This window comes from Haemaphysalis longicornis, unplaced genomic scaffold (assembly GCF_048455015.1).
Source record: "Haemaphysalis longicornis isolate Haplotype H1 unplaced genomic scaffold, Haemaphysalis longicornis Haplotype H1 scaffold_7, whole genome shotgun sequence".
NCBI classification, from domain to species: Eukaryota; Metazoa; Arthropoda; class Arachnida; order Ixodida; family Ixodidae; genus Haemaphysalis; species Haemaphysalis longicornis.
In genome coordinates this window covers 4,573,508-4,595,810 of record NW_027526422.1, presented here as the reverse complement: position 1 = coordinate 4,595,810, position 22,303 = coordinate 4,573,508, and the positions used below count along the sequence as shown (strand labels likewise).

The following is a 22,303-nucleotide window of genomic DNA, read 5'->3' as shown; positions in this document are numbered from 1 at the left end:
TCAAATGGAGACCGACGCCCGATAGACCCCCTCCATGCGATAGACGAGCGTTCGGTTCAACGTGGTGCTTTCCATGTTTTCCTTTCACCACGGGTCGGCGAAAAAGGAGAAAAAAATGCCCCTCGAACACTAAAAACAGCGCAATATTCGCATCCTCGTCCTTGGTGCCACCGTTGTCTCAACAGCTGCTCACTTTTTGTGGTGGCAGCACTGTTCAGTGCCAACTGTTTACAGCGGGTTCGTGCGCAGCAGACGAACTCGTGCAAATGCCGTTTGAAACAATCAAAGCTTTGCTCAATTTATTCACACATTTCTTTTTTTTCGCTCTCCCTCTCTCATTCGTTCTTTTGTACAATCACAGGACGTTTGTACAAAAAAAGCTTGAGCTGTACGCAACTCTTCAGAATATATCTAACGTGTGTGTACATTATGTACAAAATATACAGTCGGTCATGTAAACGGCCGTCAACCTCCGGTCGCAATTGTGAAGCCGGGCACACCAAATAAAATCGTACAAGTAACATGCTTTCGAGGTGTCAATCACAGCTGCATACATGGATGAAACACGTAAAACAAAGCAAAACTCAACAAGTGAAGAGGCCGTGTCTAAAGCACCAGACCAAAAAACACAGGCGGTCGTTTCTTCAGCCGACACATTAAGAATAACTTAAGCGTGACTTAGCTCATGGGACGACGACACCAAGTAGAAAAAAAAAAAAAAAAAGCAAACCTCTGCTCGGTGAAACACAAAGCTAGCCACTCGCACACAAAAAATAAAAACAAGAGAAAAGCAGAGTACTGCTTTGTGGGAAAAGATAAAGAAGCAATCAGAAACTTGCACGACACGACGATACGCAATCACTGCAGTGAGGAATCTGAGCTGAAAAGGGAGTAGGGGCCACATCTAGGGTAATCTCCCGTGCACTGCCCACCAACCATGGACTGCAAAAAATGTTGGTCTACCTTTTGTAGTACTAGTGCACCTGCCACTTTATATTCACATGGTGAAAACCATTCTGCTATCATAGCTTGATTCTCTCATTCAGAGGCATATCGAATGCCAACGCTGACAAAGCTGGTTGTTCTTTTGAAGTGCACACCACACAGAAAGAAAAGGGAAAAAAGGTTTCAGCATTTCTCTGCATTGAAACTAGTAACAAACTATTCCTTGAGGGCCACCCCTTCCATAAATTTTGCACACCACACTTTCAGTGGTTTGCATAAAAGTAAATTACCATAGCTCACAAACAAGACATCAAACAAAAGCAGAAAGGCACAATGGCTGAAAAAATATATAATACCCTTCATTGACAATTAAGTTTTAACAAAAAAGAAAACTCCTAGCAATAGCAGCAAGAAAGTGTGAATGATAACTGACAACATATTTGTACCACAGCAGCTTCCTAAGAATTCTGGGGGCTGCAAGAGAAAAGCGGATGCAGTACTCAATGGCCTGCTTTTCATCAATGAATAGCAAGCTCATGAGAAACACAGCCAAGCAGCACGTGGCTAAGTTGTCGAGTCAAACAGGTCGCCTTACCCGGGCTTGTGCACTGACCCAGCGTCATGCTAAAAGGAGCCGTGAATACCAGCTAGCCAGAATCTCAAGTTTGGTCACGAGTGAACAAGTGATGTATTGATGACGCCAATAGCACAAGCACACATTTTACTCCCTTTCTGTCTTGAGAAGAGGCAGAAGCAGAAGAGCTGCGGCTCAAGAAAACAACATTTGTGCTGCGAGTGGAGCACTGAAGCCAGCAGCGCACGACGAGCCTCTGCACCTGGCAGTCACGCACGCTGCCGCGTACATCACGGTGTTGGCAACACGGGAATCGCCCAATGGCACGACCGCCTTGGGAGCTTGGCAATTTTAGGAAAATCAATCCTGTCACGCCAGTCGACAATAAAGTGCTCAGCTGCATCATTCCCCGCCTTCCCTACATCCCACAAACTTCAAAGAATGCTACGGTCCAGTGTGGTTATGGGCGAGGCAGTCTTTCAAAGGTCCACTGATGGCTTCATGGAAGAGAAGTGGGGAGGAGGCTAACAGGGAGAAGAGGCAGCTGGTCGTTGCGAGGGGGCAGGTCCGGCCAGCTGTCCCCGACGCCAGCAGCGTCTTTCAGAGGAGGCAGCCAAACACGGTCGCCGCCAACGTCAGAGCACAGGCAGTCTGCCACCAGGTCGGGCTGATGGTGATGAGGGGGCAGGAAGCGCTACCACATGTTGTGCAGGTGGAGGTTGCGGCTGAGCACCGAGCGCACGTCACTGGTGAAGCGCAACGCATCTAGCACTGGCAGCAGGTTGAGCAGCGCCATGTCACGTGGGTCCGAGAACCATGACTTGATGGGGATGGCATTGTCTGCGAGCACGGGGCGAGGGAAGGGGGGCAGAACAAGAACAAGGGGCCATTCAGCGGGCGATGCATTGACACACGCACGAACGCACCAATAAGGGGCGGACACGTAGTTGCTGCTCCTCTGCTCGCGCCGCGACTCCTCCTCACATTGGGTGCGAGGAACTCCCCAGCCTACTTGGCCACCACTGGCGCAAGAAGCAATGCGAGTAGCAAGGAGAGAGTCTCCTATTAGCCCGTCCATCGCACCACTGTTGACGTGGGTGAGGTGCTCCGCCAGTTGGTGACAAGTGGGTCATCATGGCGACAAATCTTTACTTAGGGTTAGGCAGACTTTACTATTTAAAAGAAAACAGACACCTTTACCCAGGATGCGCACAAGAGGAGAACTACCAGCAAGTTTCCACAATACAAGGGTAAAACAGGCAGCACTCTCTCGAAGCTATTTTCTGGCGTCAAATTACAACCTATGGCTAAAGTGACCATATTTTTCGGACCCCAAAGCGGGACGGTGGTGGTGGTGGTGGGAGGAAGGGGGGGGGGGGGGGGGGGGGAGGAAGAGAGGAAGAACGTGGCACATAGCTTAAATTACACATTGCACTTTGCATTACTATACACCTTCACCCTGCAACGTTCCTGGTCCTCGAGGGTTTTTTTCCTGGACAGTGACTGATACTTTTTTTAATTAACTGCCCTCAATTCTTAATTTTTGCTGATGTGTCTGTAGTACCGACCGCACGCCATATGCAGATTCACCTTTGTTGCTTTGAGTGTGGTGAAATAAAAGTGCGTCTTTTCTGCAGTCCACATCTGATTCGTCAAGGAAAACACCGTTCCCACTGTGCATTTGCGCCTCGCAAGCCCATAGCGTACTTGGCGATTGTGTTGATATTGTCGCAGGGCTCGAAGTGCTGAAGCACTTCTACTACGTACCGTTTCTCGAATGCAAAACAGTGTGCTGAATGGCTTGTTGGTATGCGGTAACTTCGAGAAAACGGCTCAGACATTGGGACTAAAGAAGAAACCCACAACATAGGCACTGTGCTGTGCGTTTCTTGCTTAGTCCTATCGTCTGCGCTGTTTTTTTAAAGTTCCTCAAATGGTTTCTTTTGCCTCTTCTATCCTTCCAGCTTTTCATTTGTGACACATGGCTTGGTAGCCATCTTAATGCTTTCAGTTGAAGGCGAGACAAAACACCGTCCCACAAGCAGGCTGCCGGGACAGCGGGACCGCAGCCGCAAAACCGGGACATCTGGTCCCTTTATCTACGGCTGAAGCAGGCCACTAATATTCCTCTAGAAGAACTTGCAAGAAATGCAGCACAGTTGGTAGTGGTGACCTTAAAGGGACCCGGCAACACTTTTTTACTGAATATTAAATGCTTTCAAAACGGAGCCAATTACCTAGAATAGGGGTCACAAAGTACCTCAGCCATTATGGCCATTAGATAACTTAGCAACTTGCTCAGGAAATTTTTTGCTCTTTCCTGGTCTTGGCATTCTTCAAGTGCTCAAATTACGTCGTTACAGTGATGTAGCGGCTATTGGCCAGCTTCCCTTCAGCTGCAACAACGAACGCATTCCATAGCCACTTTATAAATGCAAGAGTAAAAAGAAAACAGTAAAAAAACACATGTAAAACAGCGAAGTGTCACAAACCATGATGCAGCATGCCTTGGAATTTGTTCTCGCAGCAGCTTCTGGGAATCCCGGAAGCCTGTGATCCTGATTCGGTGTTCACTACCGGAGGGCGACAGAAGCCAAGCACCTCACCGAGAACCTTGTCAGAGCCTTGATCCCTCATCTCAAGCCCACACTGTATGAAACTGATTTGTTGCATCAGATTCACTGAATCCTCATTTCCACCCATTTTCTCCCTAGGGACATTCCCCATTACAGTCGTTTAATGGGACAGACATTAATTGTGATGGTAAGTGATGCCTTCACATGCTGCACATGCATGCACGCATTGGAGCCAGTGTTGCAACTTGTATCAGAAACTACACACCAAACTGTTTGCATTTCATGCACTCCCCTTGCATATGCCACATCCTGCAAAGAATAGCGATTGTCACAGAACCACGCTAGGTTGCACAATTTTTTTAATTAAGCAGTTCCGCAGCAGGCGTTGCAAAGCACGACTGAAAGTGGCCGAAGATGAGAGGGGGCCAAGACCCGTAGAGTGAGTAAAAAAAAAAAAAAAAAAAAGAATAGGGAGAAGAGCAGCCAACAAGAGGATGACTACCGTATTTACTCGCGTAATCCTCGCCCTCGCGTAATCCTCGCACCCCTAATGTGAGCCACCAAAACTTGAATTTTTTGGTTCCTCGCATAATCCTCGCACCCCCAACTTTGCAGCGGCGAAAGTTGCCCGCTCGCGAAACCCGCATGGTGCACGCGCTCTCCAACGCGCGCCCTCCCCCGCCGCCTCTCCGTTCGGCGGAGAGGGCTGTGTATCCAAGGCCATTCAGGCGCCCTAACAACCTGCATGGCTACTCCCTAACAGGCGCCCTAACACGCTACTCACACGGTCCTTGAGCCCGTTTCGCGCATGTTTCGCGTGAGCGCAACCAGACGGTGTTCGCTGTCGTGTCGTCGCGTCGCCGTCGTGGTCCCGCCGTTGAGCGGCAGCAGTCAGTGAGTCACTCGCGTCAGTGGTGGATAGCTCGCTGCCGTATTGAGAACTTTTTGATCTAATTGTTTTGTGCTTGGTGCCGCTTCGCCATGGGGAGGAACGCCAGCTACACTGCCGCTTTCAAATTGAAAGCGAAAGAGTACGCGATCGAACCCGGCAACCGTGCCGCAGGCAGGCACTTCGGCGTCACCGACTTCAACGTGCGTTACTGGAGTAGGGCACGCACATACGACGACGAGATAGAGCGTGCGCCAGAAAGCAAAGGCGGCATTTCATGATAGCTGATCGACGGGAGACTGTTTACGTTGTAAATAATAAAATAAAAAGAAATAGCTGCTGTTGGCAACACTGAGCTTACCTATACAAAAAACGACCGCTACATTTAGCGGGATTGGCATAAGGCAAATTGGCAACACTGTGCACCGGATTTTTTTTTCCCGCATAATTCTCGCACCCTTAACTTTGCGTTGACTTTTCCGAAAAAAAAGTGCGAGAATTATGCGAGTAAATACGGTACTCCGCTCAAGGTCCGGGAGGACACTCCTCAGAAATAAATCCCACCACAGCTGCTCGCCTCCCCTTTGCTCTCCCAGAAGACCATGCGATTGAAGCACGAAAGCGGAAGGCCATGCCTGCCCATCACAGGGCACCACTGGTGGCCCCACCGTGCAGCGCACGTATCTTGGAGAACACGCTATCGACGGGTGTTATAAAAGAAACCACTCGGCACCGCTCCACCAGTCTGGATCGCAGTCAGGTGATTGGTCGTGCAGGAGGGGGGCATCAATGCCGACTTCTAGGAAACCTACTAGTCGACCTTACAAGTGCCGGGATCAATGCAACGACCCCGCTCTTATTGAACCCTCCGTCGGAAGACATTCCAAGCAGTGCAACGGCAGTCTCTCATGCTGGGTTACAATAACGGACGCTCGCAACCTAGCTCTAAGGGTCCAAAGACCCCAGTGTGCTGTTTAGCCCAGCAAGCCTGTACATAGAGTAGAGTTACTGTATGGTGTTACTCATAGCAGTGTAAGTAGTGTTTAGGTTTGTACTTTTCTCCCGTTCGTTGTTGACTGTGTGATGTAATCAGCAAGCTACCGTATTTTCCGGTGCATAAGTTGGCGTTTTCTTCTAAATTTTTCGCCAGCGAGTCTTGTATAATCGTGCGCCTTATATAGAGACACAATGCAACCTCCAGTCGCAAAACTCAGAAAATAAGAACCAATGTTCAGTGAGCCACTGTCAATGAGCGGCAACCCTTTTTGCCTGTAGAAAGGGGCACACTGCATGGCACCACATTTGCTGCTCTTTCTCCTTCATCGGGCAAAGCACAGGGAAAGTCTGGACTTGCTTTGTGAAAGGGGCCCTCTTGCTGTCTGAGCAGTTTTTAAAAAACACTGTCAGCACCAGAAACACTTGCAAAGCCCCAAGGAGCCTCTCACACCCGACGAGTCTCACCCTTTGTGTGAACACATCGCCACCCACCACCCACCCAAAAGATGCACCTCCCGTGTGCACCTGTTCATTTCTTTGCCTGTGGTGTAGACTGCCTTGCATGCGGTGGGTGCTTTCATGTTCCTCAAACAGAGCCGCGGCTGCATTTTGCTATTTTCAGGGGTGGAAGCAGGGTCTAGCTTTTTGGAGCAGGCACGGGAGCAGCAAAAGTCTTATTTTGGAGCAGCTTTGGAGCAGCAAAAATCCCATTTTGGAGCAGGTTTGGAGCAGTTTAGGGGCTATTTCGGAGCACTTTTGGAGCACACTGACGGCTTTAAATAATGCGGCTGAGCGCACTTTTAAGAGCAACTAATCCAAAAACTGCATGAAAAATAGAATTGGCCAGAATTATTTAGCAGGAGCGCAATAAATCAGGTAGGAGCTGGCACCTTGATATTACCCTTTACTCGGGACTGAAACCTGCTTTTTGCCAATTCCTTTAAATGTAGCGACTTTTTGGCTTTTATTTGTATAATAATCAACACTATGTTACTAACGGTGGCTGCTCTTTTTAATTTTTTGGTAAAGTAGTTTCAAGCTAAAACAATCGCGTGCAGTGCGCCGCCCCGCTGCCGCCGTCACCGCAACCGCGAAATCGGGCGTCGCGAACGTGCCCTACCCGCACGGCACTCGCCGAGCGCGCATCGTCTCCCATCGATAGGCCCCAACACGAAGACGGGCGCCGTACAATATGATGCCGTATTCGCAGCAAGCTGCCGCCGCCGCGTCGACCGAGAAGGCAGGCATCATAGGCAGGCAAAGGCAGGCAGCGAACGAAGACGGCGATTTCACAACGCCTCGTTTCGTGGTAGACGCGAAGGCGAAAGCGGGCATCCCATAAGACGCCCGTGCGGTCCAGTCGGGCCTCGTCGGCGCGCGAACGAGTACGGCGGCTGTGTGGCGCGCTGCACGCAACTGTTTTAGCTCCACACCACTTCTTCAATTAAAGCAGCGCGAAAAATTCGGCTTCAAATGAACTTCTGATGCAAAAGGGCCGTTATTAACAGCGGAGCTGTGGTTACTGGCCGTAAGTTCGGGGTTCGTGCGCGCCGAAAACTCCTGCCGAGGAACGCTAACGCGCACGTGTCCCGCAGCTCTCAACCTGACTCGACAGCGGAAAGTAAAGTGATAGTGGTGATAGCACCGCCGCAACACTAGAGGAGCGTGCGCATGCGCCCAGTATCGTAGAAGAGCCCTTCGCGCGGAACCTCGCGTCGTCGTGCGCATGCGCTCAGTATCGTACAATAGCCCACGCGCGCAGCGGCTTCGCAGTTCTCGGTTCGTGCAGGTCCCGAAAAATTAGACTTCAATCACCAAAAACTACTGATGCGAAGGATGTGCGAAGGGGTCGTTCGTCTTACTTCGAGCAGCTGCAAATTCCAGAGGCCATGCCTCAAGTTATAACACTAGATAACTGTTCAAAGTGCTTTTACTCATGCTGGTGACAGCCTTCCGGTAAAGCCGCGGCGATAACAACGTTGTGATAAACTCCACGAGGGAACCACGAGTGCACTGAACTGCCGTGGCTATGGATGCGGCTGCGTCTATTGTGATAGATAGATAGATATGGGGCCCTATTCTCGACTGCACAAATTGCCGGCAATTCAGGCAATTTTCCGGAAGTCTTTTCTGATTGACTTTCAATTTTGGTCACGTGCTTCCGGTTGACAAAGCGGTTGTGTGTGCTGTCGTCATTTTGACGTTTCATGTCGTCTACGGACACCAGTTCTAAAGTTTGCCTTATTTCTCGTTACTAAAGGCGCATAATTCTTGGCCAGCAGTGAAAAACCAGACTAAATGCAGCGGACATGACAACATAAGCCTGCCTTTGCTATTCAACAACAATACTGCTTGTAATGCACACCCCCTCTGTGATTGGCTGAGAAGGCGTGACGTAATTTAAACAGTTGGCGGGAACGATTACGTCATGCATTGGCAACTTCAGCCTGCGTAAAAGTGACGTAACGCTACGTAACAGCTTGAAAATGGCGGCTGTTGTTGTCGCAAAATACAAGCAAAATAGGGCACAATATTGCCCCGGCTTACGGCGCCGCGAAATGTGCGGCAATTTGCAGCAGGCGCAGTTTCGCATGCGCGCTGTTTAAAACACGTTTCCTACCGAAACAAATCATAGTTTCAACTGCTTCCAAATCAGCGATCATGAAACATACAAATAACGTGCAGTATTTTGCTTTTATGTTTGGCAATGAAATAAAAATTATTTGTTTGGCGTAACCGCAACATAAGAGGGCAGTACAAGCCTCTCCATGACAAAGAGAACCCAATGCATGGCATTTGTCCATACTTGTCCTAGTAAGCTGTTGGGTCACATGATCGAACTCAAGAAAAAATAACAATGAAAAGTGACTATTTAGTTCATTACAGCGCTGATTCCAGTCGAGCTTGACGAATGAGTGAATCGGCGATATCGGTGCGCTCCGCGGTTATCAGGCGTAGCGCTTCGCTGCTCTTTTGTGTCATAGAAGCGATGGTCGCGGCCGTCTTTTTCTGTGATCACGCCATAAACTTGTAACATAGCAGCAGACGATGGCGTGGCGGCGGTGGCGGCAGGGAAGGTGATAACGCAACAAAGCTTGCATTGAAGCAGAGAGCCCAGCTATGTTAATAAAAGCGATTGAAAGAAATAAATAGATACGGTAAAAAAATTGTGTGATGTTCTTTAGCTCGACATCTGCCTTTCGCTCGCTTTTGGATCAACGTTACTCGATCGCTTTGTGGTGTTGGCGTCAAATTTGACCTCCAGAAATGTGTTTTTCTTGTCAGCCTCAGCTACCGTCTTAATTTTCATAGTACATGCCAAGTGTATTTATATCTTTCTTGCACAATATTTGATACCTTGGTAGCGATCTTTATGAGTGACTCGTCAAATTACACTGCATGTCGTCATAGCTATAGGTGCAGCACGTCACTGATTGCTTACGTCGTGCTTACGCAAAAAAACATGGGCGAAATGCCGGCAATTTGTGCAGTCGAGAATAGGGCCCATGATAGATATACTGTTGCCGTTTAAACGGGTGATCGACGGGAAATCCAGCGCTCCAGAAAGCCAGCGCTCAGTGTTGCCCGGACGACGACAAGACTCGGCTAAATTTGGCATTGTATGCTCACAATGGACAATAATCGCGCAAATTGCCGTTTCTGCGCAGCTTGGCGCAGCAGGGCAAATTGGCGCACAATGGCGCAATTGGCGCAGCAGTTCCACCCCTGTATTTTCCAATGCTTTGCTTGCACAAGCATTTGATTATGGTTGCCTGGCTATGTTGATAATGATAAGCAACTACCAGCTCTATTTCAGCTCACACTCGATTCGAAAGCGCAAGCGATTTTAGAGGAGCTTTACATGGTTTGTAAGTGATTTGGAGGAAGATGATTTCAAAGACTGACTAAATGGCGTGACGTACACTATCATTGCCGCTGTTAATGACACCTGAATAAAATAGTTCTGAAAAGTATCGTCTGGGCAGTGGAAGGCACTTGGGTGCGCACAGAGGCAGCAGCCGCTGCAAGCATGTGTTTTTGTCACCCTTTGTCGCGACTTGATCGTCACTGAGTTTCACAAATTACAAGGTGTGTCTTGTGTACACCAGTGCAACTTATATGCTTTTTTCCTGCACTTATACCCTAGAAAACCACCATATCATCACTAACAGCCTACCAGGCCCACTGCAGGACGAAGGCCTCCCCCATTGACCTCCGACCACTCCTGTCCTGCACTCAGTGATGCTACCGGCTTAGGCTGCTTTGGAGCAGCTTTTGGAGCAGGTAAAAATGCGTTTCGGAGCAGCAAAACCAGCTTTTGGAGCAGGTGTTGGTAGAAGCAATTTTAAGACACGTATTGCATTCATGAGATAGATAATCGCTAAAAGCACACCCTTCAGGGATAATGAAAAATTAAAAGAACTCAGAACATGGATATTTTGTCCCCATTTTCATCAATCTCCTGAAGAATGTCTGCATTGAACTTTTTTCGGCAGTCTGCACAACAAAAATAAAAAAAACAAGCTCTCATTTTTACACAATAGAAGATTTACTATGAACAAACTAAAAATTGCTCATCACAACGAACATACTGTGTAAAATCGAGCACTATTGGAAGGCTATCGTAGGAAGGCTGCATCAGTAGCGCCACGGCTTTGACTCCATACTTGAACATCACGCTCCTCCCCGTGTTGCACATGAGTCACTATTTAGCAGCGTCAGCGCTGCCACCGTAAGGGTCTAAAATGACAAGCCACCGATAGCAGCGCTATGTTAACAAAGGCAGCGGGCTGAATCTTGCCCCTTCACGACAAGTTTGCCGCAGGTAGCCCATTAGTCCCCCCCCCCCCCCCATAATTCCGAGACTATGTAATTCCCTGCGAGGCCACATGCACGCATTTCACCTTCAATTTCCACGTATGTGAATTCTATGCCTCTGTGAACTCTACGTGAAATCTAAGACGGGCGTCGTCATATGCGTGCTGTACTCGTTAAGCTCGGAAACGTCAGGCGTCGTGAAATTGCCGTACTTGCTAGCCGGTGCGCAGCCCGAACTATGTCACGGTTTCCTGCCTTTGCATACTATTTTCTCCCCCCTGCACTTTGTATTTTCTCATCTGTTTACAGTAAAATCTCGATGATATGAATTTCGCGGCACCGCGAGAAATATTCGTATCATCCGAAATTCGCGTGAACAACACAGACCAAAAAATTAAGCACTAAAACAAGATTTCGATTATTTCTTTTACTTTCGCGTGATGAAATCCGTGAAGTTTTTCTGCTTTTTTTAAACCTCCATGTCGCCGAGCGGTCCTTTCTGGACTCATCTCCGCACTCGCGCTGCCCAAGCTCACTCACTACAGGAGCGTTTTTGCATGCGATTCGTGCGCGTCGGCGCCCGCGGTCAGAAAATTACGCGCGACGCGCGTGGCAGTGGGACGAGCCTGACGAATTGCGCCAATGGGAAGGCGTGCGCCTCATGGCGGCAGTTACAAAGCCCCCGAGACCCCCGAGACAGCCGGCTGGCTCCGGCGGAGATGTTTAGGCTTAGCACCCCGACAGATATTCCATGGGCGCTTTCACTAGCGGCGCGGATGATTTTTATAGCACCGTTTTCGCTCACATTATTAGCTCATTTACCGCACAAGAAACTTCGCGTGTGCTTTGAGCGGCATTTTAAAGAGCGATTAGAAGCGGTTTCTTGAGCGTCCCGCACCACTTCGCGACCGAAACCGCCGCCATGATGCCGCGGCCGGCCACGCCCCGCGCAGCGTGCGGGTGGTTTCGCGGCGGCGCCAGCGTGCCTGTGGAGTACGCGGCGCGTTTTCGCTAGCAGAAAACCGCTTGACCGTTCCTGGAGAAAGTGCGACAAAGAGGGCAGAGAGCCCGTACGTCGCCGTAGCTTGCTCGATCGGCAGTCGGGCGCCTCGCCGACTCGTTCTTATCCGCCGGGCACTGCAGGTCCCTTCGTAAGAGCCCAAATTCTTCCCATTTCAAACAGTGCAATTTCGCCGGGACTAATCAGAAATTCGTATCACCCAGAATCATATCATCCAGATTCCACTGTAACTACAACTCCTGCGTCCTCATCTCTTGCCTACTTTTCTACCAGCAAAACTCCGCAGGCCCCCGGTCGACGCGTACGCTGTCGGGGCGCTTTGGCGAGCGAGTACGGCAATTTCACGAAGCCTGACATTGTTGGCGAGCTTCACGGGTACGGCACGCACATCACGACGCATATCGCGGCCCGAAGACCGCGAGGCGGACGGTCGCGACGGCGGCAGCCGGTCTCGCGCGCCCAATAGGTGCGAAGCGCACTGCACAAAATTAAGTCTCGGGTATACCCGAGACGGTTAATTCCGTGAGCTGGGGAGACTGATAATCTCCCCATCTACCCCTCTATAGAGGGGGAGATTTCACAACGCCTACGAGGCGCCAGCCGCAAAACGCATCATCGCCGTTATCGCAAGTATAGTGCCTAGAATATACTGGCTAGTGTCTCGAGCGGAGCGCTTCGCTATGGGAGAGCGTGGCGCCGTTTGCAATGTAAGCCCACCGCTGCCGCCAGATGGCGCCGCTTGGCGGGAGCGTGCTGCTTCAGCAGACGATGCAGTTTTTTCACTTCGGAAGGCGGAAAGGTGGCCTTGTGCGCGCGTGATTAAAGAACTTGTGGACGTATTTTTTCTTCGCCGAGATGCACCGTTTATTGTTCTGCGTGGGTGCTTCGACATGCAAGCCATTCCGTCAGCCCCTCCCAGCAGTTTTGGGCTGATATTGCACCGGTTCTGCGGGCGTGCGCGAGTATCCGTGCCACGCCAAATCGCGGGCTGTGTTCCGGGTTGTTGTTTTCACGTGCCTGTCACTGAAACCGCTTTGTTTAACTGTGAACCAAGCTGACAATGCCAAAGTGATGGTGCGAATCGACAACATGCTAATTGCGCCGCTGTGTAAAAACGGTATACCGCCCAAACAAGGGGCATGTTTAGAATTCAGCGGATGCTACGCGGCTTGCGGAATAGGAACGAAGCATCAGAAGAAAATACAGAAGGGTGACGGAGGCTGCAGTTGTTTGCGAAAAGTTTGTTCAGAGCAGTTGTACCGAGCAAATGCTTATTCACGCGCATGTTCTATGCACTATAGCGCTGCTTATACGGAGCGTGCCAGCTGCATATAATAAACAGCTGCACAACGGCATGCCGATGCCGTTGTGCAACTGTTTATTGATTCCGCTTGTGCCAACTTCAGCTTCAGATTATGGCAAGCGTCAAGAAGCAGCGAAATGAAAGCACGCGCATTTTGTTCCGCTGTGCACTAGCGGGTACCGTTCCATCAGGGAAAATGTGTCGCTCTTTAAAGCGCCGACTGAACTCGGCGCGGTGGCTCAGTGGCTAAGTCATTGCGCTGCTGAGCACAAGCTTAGGTCGCGGGCTCGATCCCCGGCCGCGACGGCCGCTTTTCGATGGAGGCGAAAAGCAAAAACGCCCTGGTGTTACGAGATTTCGACGCACGTTAAAGATATCCCCAGGTGGTCAAAATTAATCCGGAGCCGGCCACTGCGGCGCGCCTCATCGCCTGCGTTGCGTCGGCGCGTTAAACCCTACAATCAATCAATCAAAGCACCGACTGACCCTTCACGGTTGTCAGAGTGGGAGAAGCGGATCAAGAGAGCGGACAGGAAGCTGACGCCAAATGCGGTATAGTATATGGGAAAAACACTTTGACAATAACTGCATGCATTGAGCGTTCGTTCAAGATAACACGGTGAACTGCGTTGTAAACGAAATCCCTCGCGACAAAGTTCGGCTCAAGCTGGATGCTGTCCCTATACAGTATTCGAGGCATACCCGATGCACCTTATCCGAAACTTGTATCGAAAAGACAGATCAGAGACCTTTGTAAGCATGGAGCCGGTTGCGAAACGCCGCAGGGTGACCACCGAGACGACTGAAAACGTGGCCGCACCTGAAGAAAACTACAGAGGCTTCGATCTTCCCGAACCCCTAGGTGAAAATCAGGCAGCTCCTCAACTACTATAGTGAGGGTCGTCATCCTTTTGATTCGTGGATGAAGCTCGCAACAGCTAGCACTAGCTAGCTGACACGTTAACTAACGTGAGATGTGAAATCCAGGCGAACGACTTCGCTCATCTTTTTATTGAGAGAATGGTACTTATCATTTGTACGATGTTCAACTACCGTTGTAAGATGGACTAAACTATGAGATGTTGTAGAATTGTATTTATTATTTATCAGCCAGGCGCAATGATTACAAAGCTGCACGCCGAGCGCTTACGTTTCAAACCTAGTGACATCGTTTAAATACACTCGCAAGCACAGTGTAACGTAGTCAGATATCAACCGTATGCTCAGGCGACAAGCAAGAGCTTATTTTATGTGCGGTGCGGAGATTGCGCATAAAGGCCCGTTCGCACTTGTGACGAAAGCGGCGGGAATTCCGTCACTTTGTCGCGCGACGATCGTTTTTGTCGAATGGTCGGGACAAATTTTCGTCGCGCGACATAATTCCCGTCGCTTTCGCTCGCTTTCGTCGCAAGCGGGAATGGAAAGTTCTGCCGCTGCCGTCTGCTACGCAGCGCGGAGGTAACCGCGCGATCTGCTCGGGCCGGACGAACGCGCACGCTCCCGCACGGTAGCGCCCCAAGCGGCAGCCGGCCGCGTACATCGCTCGCGGCGCCCGCCTGGAGGCCGCCCTCGGCACACTAGCCAGTATATTCTAGGCACTATATCGCAAGATTCGCAACAAAGGCCAGTTTGCCTTGGCTTGGCTCGGATTGCGTCCTGAAAACAGGTACACCGCGATGTCGCTTTCAATGGGGAACCTGAAGTAGTCAGTTTCGTTTCTGAAAGGGGGACGTACACCCTTTGGCGCAGGTTGGGCGCAGAAGCGCCAAATTTAGAGGAAATGTAGCAGGATGTAGCAGCCAGAGCACTTTGGCGCAGTTTGGCGCAATTGGCGCAGCGGTAGCATCACTGAGCTGCACTGCTTGAGTGCGTTCTTTGCCTCCGAACTTCCTTCTTCCGCCTCTCCATCGAGTTACTGGCCTTGCCCTTACTCTCGATCATCCGTCTCTTGGCATCCACTATGCTGCCCTGGTGGTCCACCTGCCGTCATTTCGTCTCCCTACATGGCCTGCCCAAGTCCATTTCTTTTTCCTTATTTGAACTATGATATCTTCTACTTGAGTTTGTTCTCTGATCCAGGAAGCTCGTTTCCTGTCGCTAAGCCTTACTCCTATCATCAGTGACAGTGGTAGCTTGCTTTTCGCTATTTGGGAGTGCTTGCCAAGTGTACCCCAGCCCATACGTATTCTGTGCAAGAAATTTAGTTGGTCTCCCTTGAGTGTAATTTTGCAGGGTGCATTCTTTTTGCCTAGCCGCGTCACAAAGTGGTTTTGTCGTCAATTCACGGCACCAGCCCGCTTTCCATGCTGCTACCGGCGATAACCCAGCACCAAAGACCCATCCCCCCAGTCACAAGTAACGGGTGGAGGACCCACTCCTCCTAGGGTAGGGATAGCGGCGCACAATCCCGAAAAGCAGTCAGTGAGTCTAATGTACCTGGGTAGGACCGATAGGCACCAGGAGAGTTGTCCAAGATGAAAATGCTCGACAGATCTTGGGTGATGGCTGAGAGATCTTTGGTGTAGCTCCCATAATCTAGTGTACAGTGCTGAAAAACAAGAAGACAAAAGGCAGCTTTTAGGATACTTTAAGGGGGGACGTGGGGATCGGAGCAAACTTTCTTGTTTTTTGACGTAGAGTAATGAAATTTGGTAGGTGCATTGAAAAGCACTCTAAATGGCGAAATTTGAAATTTCATGATGATACCTTCAGTAGTTCTTGTGTTACAGAGGTTTGCATGTTGCCCACTCGTGAAAAGCCTAGCAAGATATTCATTGACACATGCTAGGAAGTTCTGAATACTTTTCAATTGTAGTCAAAAGAACACTACAGGGAAAAACAGTCTTAACACACCCTTCATTTTTTTTTACATAAAAGAATAATTTCACTTGTACTCTGTAGGACACAATTGACCTAGCCGTAAATTCCACATTAAAAAATAATTATGCCCTGAAATGAAAATCTGAGACTGTCTCGCCCTGCAGAACTCTTCAAGGATCGAAATAAAACAGACAGGGTCAAAATCCGCCCAGTGGTTGCCATGCTATCCTTTCCACGAGCAATGAAGAACTCGTAAAATGAACTTTTGAGAAAACGGCTCCTAAAGTTTACGACGACGTCACAATTTTCAAACTGCACCAGCAGCATAGTCCTTGCTGTCATTGCTTGGGGACAACCTCACATACCTTTGCCCTTTGATTTGGTGCATCTGGTGCATCTGGAATGCCTTCCTGGCTCATTGGAGGTTTTCATGTGCAGGCCTTTAGATGGTAGAAGCACCAGTTTTGCGCAGAGTGTACCAGAAAGTTTACTATGGGCTACTAGGGTACCTATACTTTACTTCATGTATGCCTCATGCATAGCTGTCTCCAAAATTAAGAGTAAGGCATGGTTTATTCTTATATTAATGTGCCAGCACACTTTCAGCTTATTTTCGGGTGCCACAACCTTGATAAAGCTACAGCTTAGTACATGAGGCTGTTCAGTGTCAAAAATAATATCAGGGCATCACAAGCATAAGGTGAGCTATTTGAAGGCAGGATATACACTTGTTTCACACAATTACAACATTAATTATTATTAGAATACCATGCTCTTCTCCTTCAGGCGAAAAAAGCATTGCAAAATGGACATCATAATTGCAAACATTGCAAAAATAGAAAAAAAAAAATTGTGCCATTAAAAAAATTTTAAAACGCTGCAACGTTACGGCGTCTTTTCTAATTAATATTAATTTAACACTGAAAATATAATTTTGTAATCCCAGATTTCGTTGTACGAACTAGTTTAGAGCCACGGAAAAATTTTCGCAAATAAGCTGTGTGACGGTTCACTGCACCCCCCCCCCCCCCCACACTATCACCGACGCGCACGTTCACCACTATCGTAATTTAGGTAACCTTACTATGTTTAGCAACTTTACTTCTACCACTACATTTCACTTCACGTACATCAATTATTACTACTCGTGTGCAATAGCAACCAATCCCGCTATCGCCCGCTGCCCGAACATGTCGCGCCAATGCAGCGACCGCCGCAACTTCTGGCGAGTCGTTCATTCCATTCCTGAAGCTTGCGAGCTGTGAAACACAGCAATAACTCAGTGTTTTATAACACGGCAATGCATACAAAAGTTCACTTCACGAACACCAATTGTACACGGACGCACTGAGTTTCCCGCTCAAGGACGCACCACGGCGATGTCGCGGGCACGTTTTTGATGAGTCTTTCAAGCCGCGCACTTCCCTATCTGGCGCACGATCTCAAGCATTATCGCTGCGATAACGATAGTGTCACTGTACGGAATCGCAAAGCATGAAACCACTGAACGAGAACTGAGCCGACCGCGAAACCGAGGAAAACATTGGCGACACGTAGTGCGTGCGAACTGCGCTATGGTGGCTGGAAGGGGGAGGCGGCATCAGCGCGCTTGCACCGCTGATGGGAAAGCGATTCTTCGTTTCTTCGTGTCATTCAGGCCGCGGTGGCCGAGGTGGCGCTCCGGTCAGCTCTTCGACGCCTGTTGAAAGCGAAGCACGGGCAACAAGTGGGGGTGGCGCATGACCAGGCGCGTTCACTTCGTTTGAAATGCACTGTACATTCCGTCGTTTGTTTATTAGTTCGCACACGTGTTTCTTTGTGCCTTGTAGGCTCAGTTTGTCACTTTTTGAAAACTAGTTTTTTGTCAGTACTGAAAGCTGTAATCCAGAGCTCAATGCATAGCTCAATGAGCTCTGGCGTAAAGCGGAAAGCGTCGCCGACGCACTGCTCTGCGTAAAAAATTCTCGTTACCAACCTAAAATTTCGAGGGATGCGATCCCTACTATTTATCCCAATGTCTATGAGTATTTATCAGAGAAACCACCCCAGAAAAGCGTCGTCGCCTCTTTGCACAACGACGCTATACCGACGCCCATGGAGACGAAAGCGCTGCCAATAACTCCCGAAGCATGACTGATATCGCGAAATGTGAACCGCAAAGCACCTATATGGCGAAGCAAGAGGTTGCTGGGGCTGACATTATTGCAGCATTTACAGTTTGTACCATGGATCACCAGAACCTTGCATTCGAAAAAGTCGTTTTCTTCCCTACAATCGAGAGAGAGAGAAAACTTTTATTGAGCCCATTTCAGGTGACGCTCGCAGGCGTCAGACGGGGTGGAACCCTATTCCCGAGTCCCATGCCTTCACTGCAATCGGGTGCAGTGTTGAAGAGAAAGTTAAATCTTTCAAGCCACACTTGTGAATACCTTAGAGGTCACTAACAGTGCAATTGCACAAGAGCTGCTTGTGGAAGCTACCTTACAGCGTGCAAAAGATTTGGCGAAAAGGGGGAATTAATTTGCTGCTAACACCAAACGCCAAGAAAAGATCTGTGCACGGTGGGAATACCTGTGGTGCCAATTAAAATCAAAAGCGTTGTATTGGCAGAGTGAATTAGTTTCTTCTCCTTCTCAGGAGGAAATGCTGCTGTATGCAAGTACACCCACGTATTTCCTCGCTCTTCACACGTCTTTGTGTAAATGTCAAAAACTGATCACCGTAGTTGAAGACGTAGCAATTTAATTTTTTTTCATCGAGATTGAACACTGCAGCACTCAAATGCAAACTTTTTCCATTGCCTTTTAAGTTCAGCCTTGATAACTGTGCATTTTTTAAAAATAAAGTGCCTTTACTGTTATTTCTCCTAGTTGTAGAATTAATCTATTTTTTATTTGCTTTCAGTAAAATGTTTGCAGTCTGAATCTGTACAGGAAAGAGATTATGTACTGTACGTCAAAACGGAACAATCTGTTCCTTCTACTAGTTGAAGTGAAAGCCTGCAGTCGCAGAAGCAGACCCTTTGAATTTCTGTTTCCGTATAGTCGTTAGTATACATTCGGCTTTGAAAAAATGGTGGTTTTCGTGCTTTGTGTGTTTATGCAAATGGGTATGGTCTCTTCATTGTATTTTGTCTAAAATAACGTCGAGTACAGAAGGGGAAGCGTGGAGTACAACATGGAAGTAGGGAGCGCAAGATGCGAGACGTTCGGAATTGCATAGGTTATGCGTATCGGAACAGAACGTGTCGAAGTGTTCAGCGAGAGTTGCGAAGTATGTGCTACTCCAAGCCACTTGCACACACTTGCACGTGCGGCGAACTTCTGTTGGTGTGCGCTTTTGGCGCGCACTAAGTCATAGAGCGGGCGGCCAGGCAGGCATAGAACTACGGAAAGCAGCGCCACCGCGCGCCAGGCATGAACCGGCGCATCGCTTTTGACCGGCCCTTGGTGTCACCTCCCCTTTCCTGCCACCCTAAACTGCGCGTTAGCCGAATCGCCCGGCGGCCATCTTGTTGTTGCCATGGCGACACTTAATCCGGAGAGCCGTTTTAGCGAACACGGCCGGGGAGCCGATTGCGTGTTAGGATCTATCAGTTGATTCGTTTCACCGTCTTTCTTTTTATGCCGTTTGTGCGTTTGTGAGTGAGCGACAATGAAAGCAGCGACTGGAAAGTGGAAGTTGAGGACTCGGCCGGTCTAACGCGACCAAGATGGCGGCGCCCGGTGCCGTCGTTTCAGAGATAGAGCGCTGTGAAAATTGCCGTGTTTTCGTCATTTTGCGGAAATATTTTGTCACCTCAGCTGACATAAATATTTTTCTTTGGCACTTCGCGATCGCTTTCGACGGGGAAGCTTTGTAAATGCATAGAATATAAAACGTGCAATCTGAAAATGTGGCTTCCGGAAAAACGATTTTTTTGGTCACTTTTCGCCATCTGATCCCTGCGTCCCCCGTTAAAAACATGAACATACAGAGGAGAGATATCACGCATCAAGAGAGAGAGAGAGAGAGAGAGAGAGAGAGGGAAAAAAACTGAACCCATCATGTCAAGGGTCACCAAAAATGTCAGCAGCTCTACAACCCAGACGACGTTTTCCCAGTCTGCACAGGGCTCAGCGTTTGCTCTTTCCTAAGCATAGTGCGCACCTTTTAAAGGATCTTCCAGAAGCAGCTATCCCGTGCAAGCATCCGATACAAAAGACGCTTGGAACCCTTTGCCCAGTGGGGTCTCTTTGGTTCACAAAGGTGATGCTTAATGAAGTCAAGAGCATGACGGAATCCCGTCTGGCCGGGAGGGTACACTAGGAACAAGAAGAGACGCCGACCAGCCCAAAAAAACGTACCCACCTTTCGGCTTCCGTGCTGGAAGCCGAAACGTCAGTACGTTTTTTTGGACTGGTCGGCGTCTCTTTTTGTTCCAAATGTTATGCTTGCAAGGGTGAAATAATGAAGGCCAGCACAGTGGCTATTAACAATTCTCAGGTGGGCCTCTGTTTCGCAGAAGGCGACACTACAGGGGCACGTGAACGGGAGAAGGGGGGAAGCGCGCACCTGGCGGTAGTAGCGCTTCCTGAGGATTCCTCGGTTGTTGTCGAGCTTGTCGGCCACAGCGGCCCCGTAGATCTCCATGCTGGCCGTGAACACCACCAGCTCGTACCACTGGCTCACCTGGGAGGCAAGGGGCACGCAAGTTGGAAGGGTTTCTATTCGTTCCACATTTCCTTCGTTGCCTTCCCTGCAGGAAGTGTGCCTCCTGAAAGCCACAGCTGACACTGTTGTCCTCCATCAACGCACGAGCCTGCATCTTTCAGAGGTGGGGTGTTTGTTTCCCACGGGGCCTCCGTTAGTCTCTTGAAACCAAACGAATGAACCAGCAAAAAAGCAGATGGGACAACCATTGGACACATGGGACAGCACCCGTCTCATTCTGCATGCATCATCTACTCTCTTTTTCAAAGACAAATTGTGTAGCGCCCACAGAGGGAGACGGCACACGTCTGGATGTTTTAAAAAAGAAAAAAACTGCACTGCACTGCAAGCACTAACAGTGTTCTGCACTATATCAATTACTGCTACTATTATTTGGCTTCACTAATAAGTGGAAACTTGGCTGCGGTATGCGTCCTGGAGAGCGGATGACTTTACCAGGCACCATGGGGCATGCTAGCAACGTGCTAAGCAATGATGTTGACTTTGGTTATCCAACAGCTGTGCCACAGAAGGGGATGCCCAGAGAAAAATGGGCCTTTTGGTTTTGTGCCTAGGGACATCCAAGCATAGCTGAATGTATTCGCGCTCTCAGTCACGGTGCATATTATGTTCAAGCAACGGGTACGGCCTTAGCCTTCATTTCCCCCCCCCCCATTTACCCTCTCGAGGACTGTGCGACATTTTCTTAAATGAATTATGCAGTGCAACAGCCCTCACTAAAGTGCGGTGCCGCAAACTTGCCGGCTGCTTGCTCCTGGACTGGTCAGAATGGAAAGTATGACTGGGAAGGCAAGGTCACGTTTCATACTGCCTGCAGGCAGCAGGGGGCGTCATGTTTCCCCTGGGAATAGAGCGTTTATATTCCTGTGACTGAAGGGGGAGGCCTAAATGTGTGACGGATTGATGCAAGGCTGGTGCAAGGGGGAAAATAAAGGTACACCAAAGGGCCATAGGAAGAAAGATGACAGGTGTCACACTTAAAGGGGCCATGCAGACAAAATACAAGTTTGTTTTATTCGAAAAATTTGGTGTTTTATAGTGCCCCAGCGCTTGTCTGGCAGTAAAGGATGCCTTATTCGCTAAGAAATTAATCAATTGAAGTTAAAATTTTGATTCTCCTGCCAAATTGTGTGTTTCGTGACATCTGCGATGACATAGCCAGGACAGGTCTTCAAGCAAACATTAGTATGCTGTTTAGTTTGCAGCAGACTGCGGAATGCCTCGCTTACCATCAGTCCTCGTAGATGGCGCCACCATACTGCACAGCGTTACTGTCCACCCTCGCTTTGTTTCTGATCATATTTGCACCTGGCTTACACCAATCAGCCAGTGTCATGTGAGACAACCTCAAAGCGCCGGACTGCTGTGAAGGGGGGACATGGCTCTTAAAACTATTTCTTTTAATCTTTAAGTAAACTCTGTGAAACTTGTCAGCCTTGCTGCTTTTTCCCCACTGATTTCAAATATGCCATTATTTTTTTAGTTGGCCAATTAGTTCCCACAATAATTAGAGGTAATTAACCATTTTTGGAGGAACAATAGACAAAACTGTGTTGGTCATAAAGCTGTAGTCTTTACATTTTCCAACACTATGAACCCTGGTGAGTGCAATAAGAGAATCAGTTTTTTGATGCATTGCTTGGAACTA

At 48.9% G+C, this 22,303-nt stretch overlaps 1 protein-coding gene across 1 annotated transcript in view; it reads right to left on the bottom strand.

The window, feature by feature from the left end:
• Nucleotides 1-267: 267 nt before the first annotated feature.
• The window catches only part of Dd (CTD nuclear envelope phosphatase 1-like protein dullard), a 35,374-nt gene continuing 13,338 nt past the window's right edge, over nucleotides 268-22,303 (bottom strand). Inside the window, exons 5-7 of the mRNA XM_077675760.1 lie at nucleotides 20,497-20,613; nucleotides 15,559-15,670; nucleotides 268-2,359 (exon numbers count right to left, since the gene is read on the bottom strand). Coding sequence (XP_077531886.1) covers nucleotides 2,214-2,359; nucleotides 15,559-15,670; nucleotides 20,497-20,613 — 375 coding nt within the window. The 3' untranslated portion in view covers nucleotides 268-2,213. The remainder of the gene's footprint in view (nucleotides 2,360-15,558; nucleotides 15,671-20,496; nucleotides 20,614-22,303) is intronic.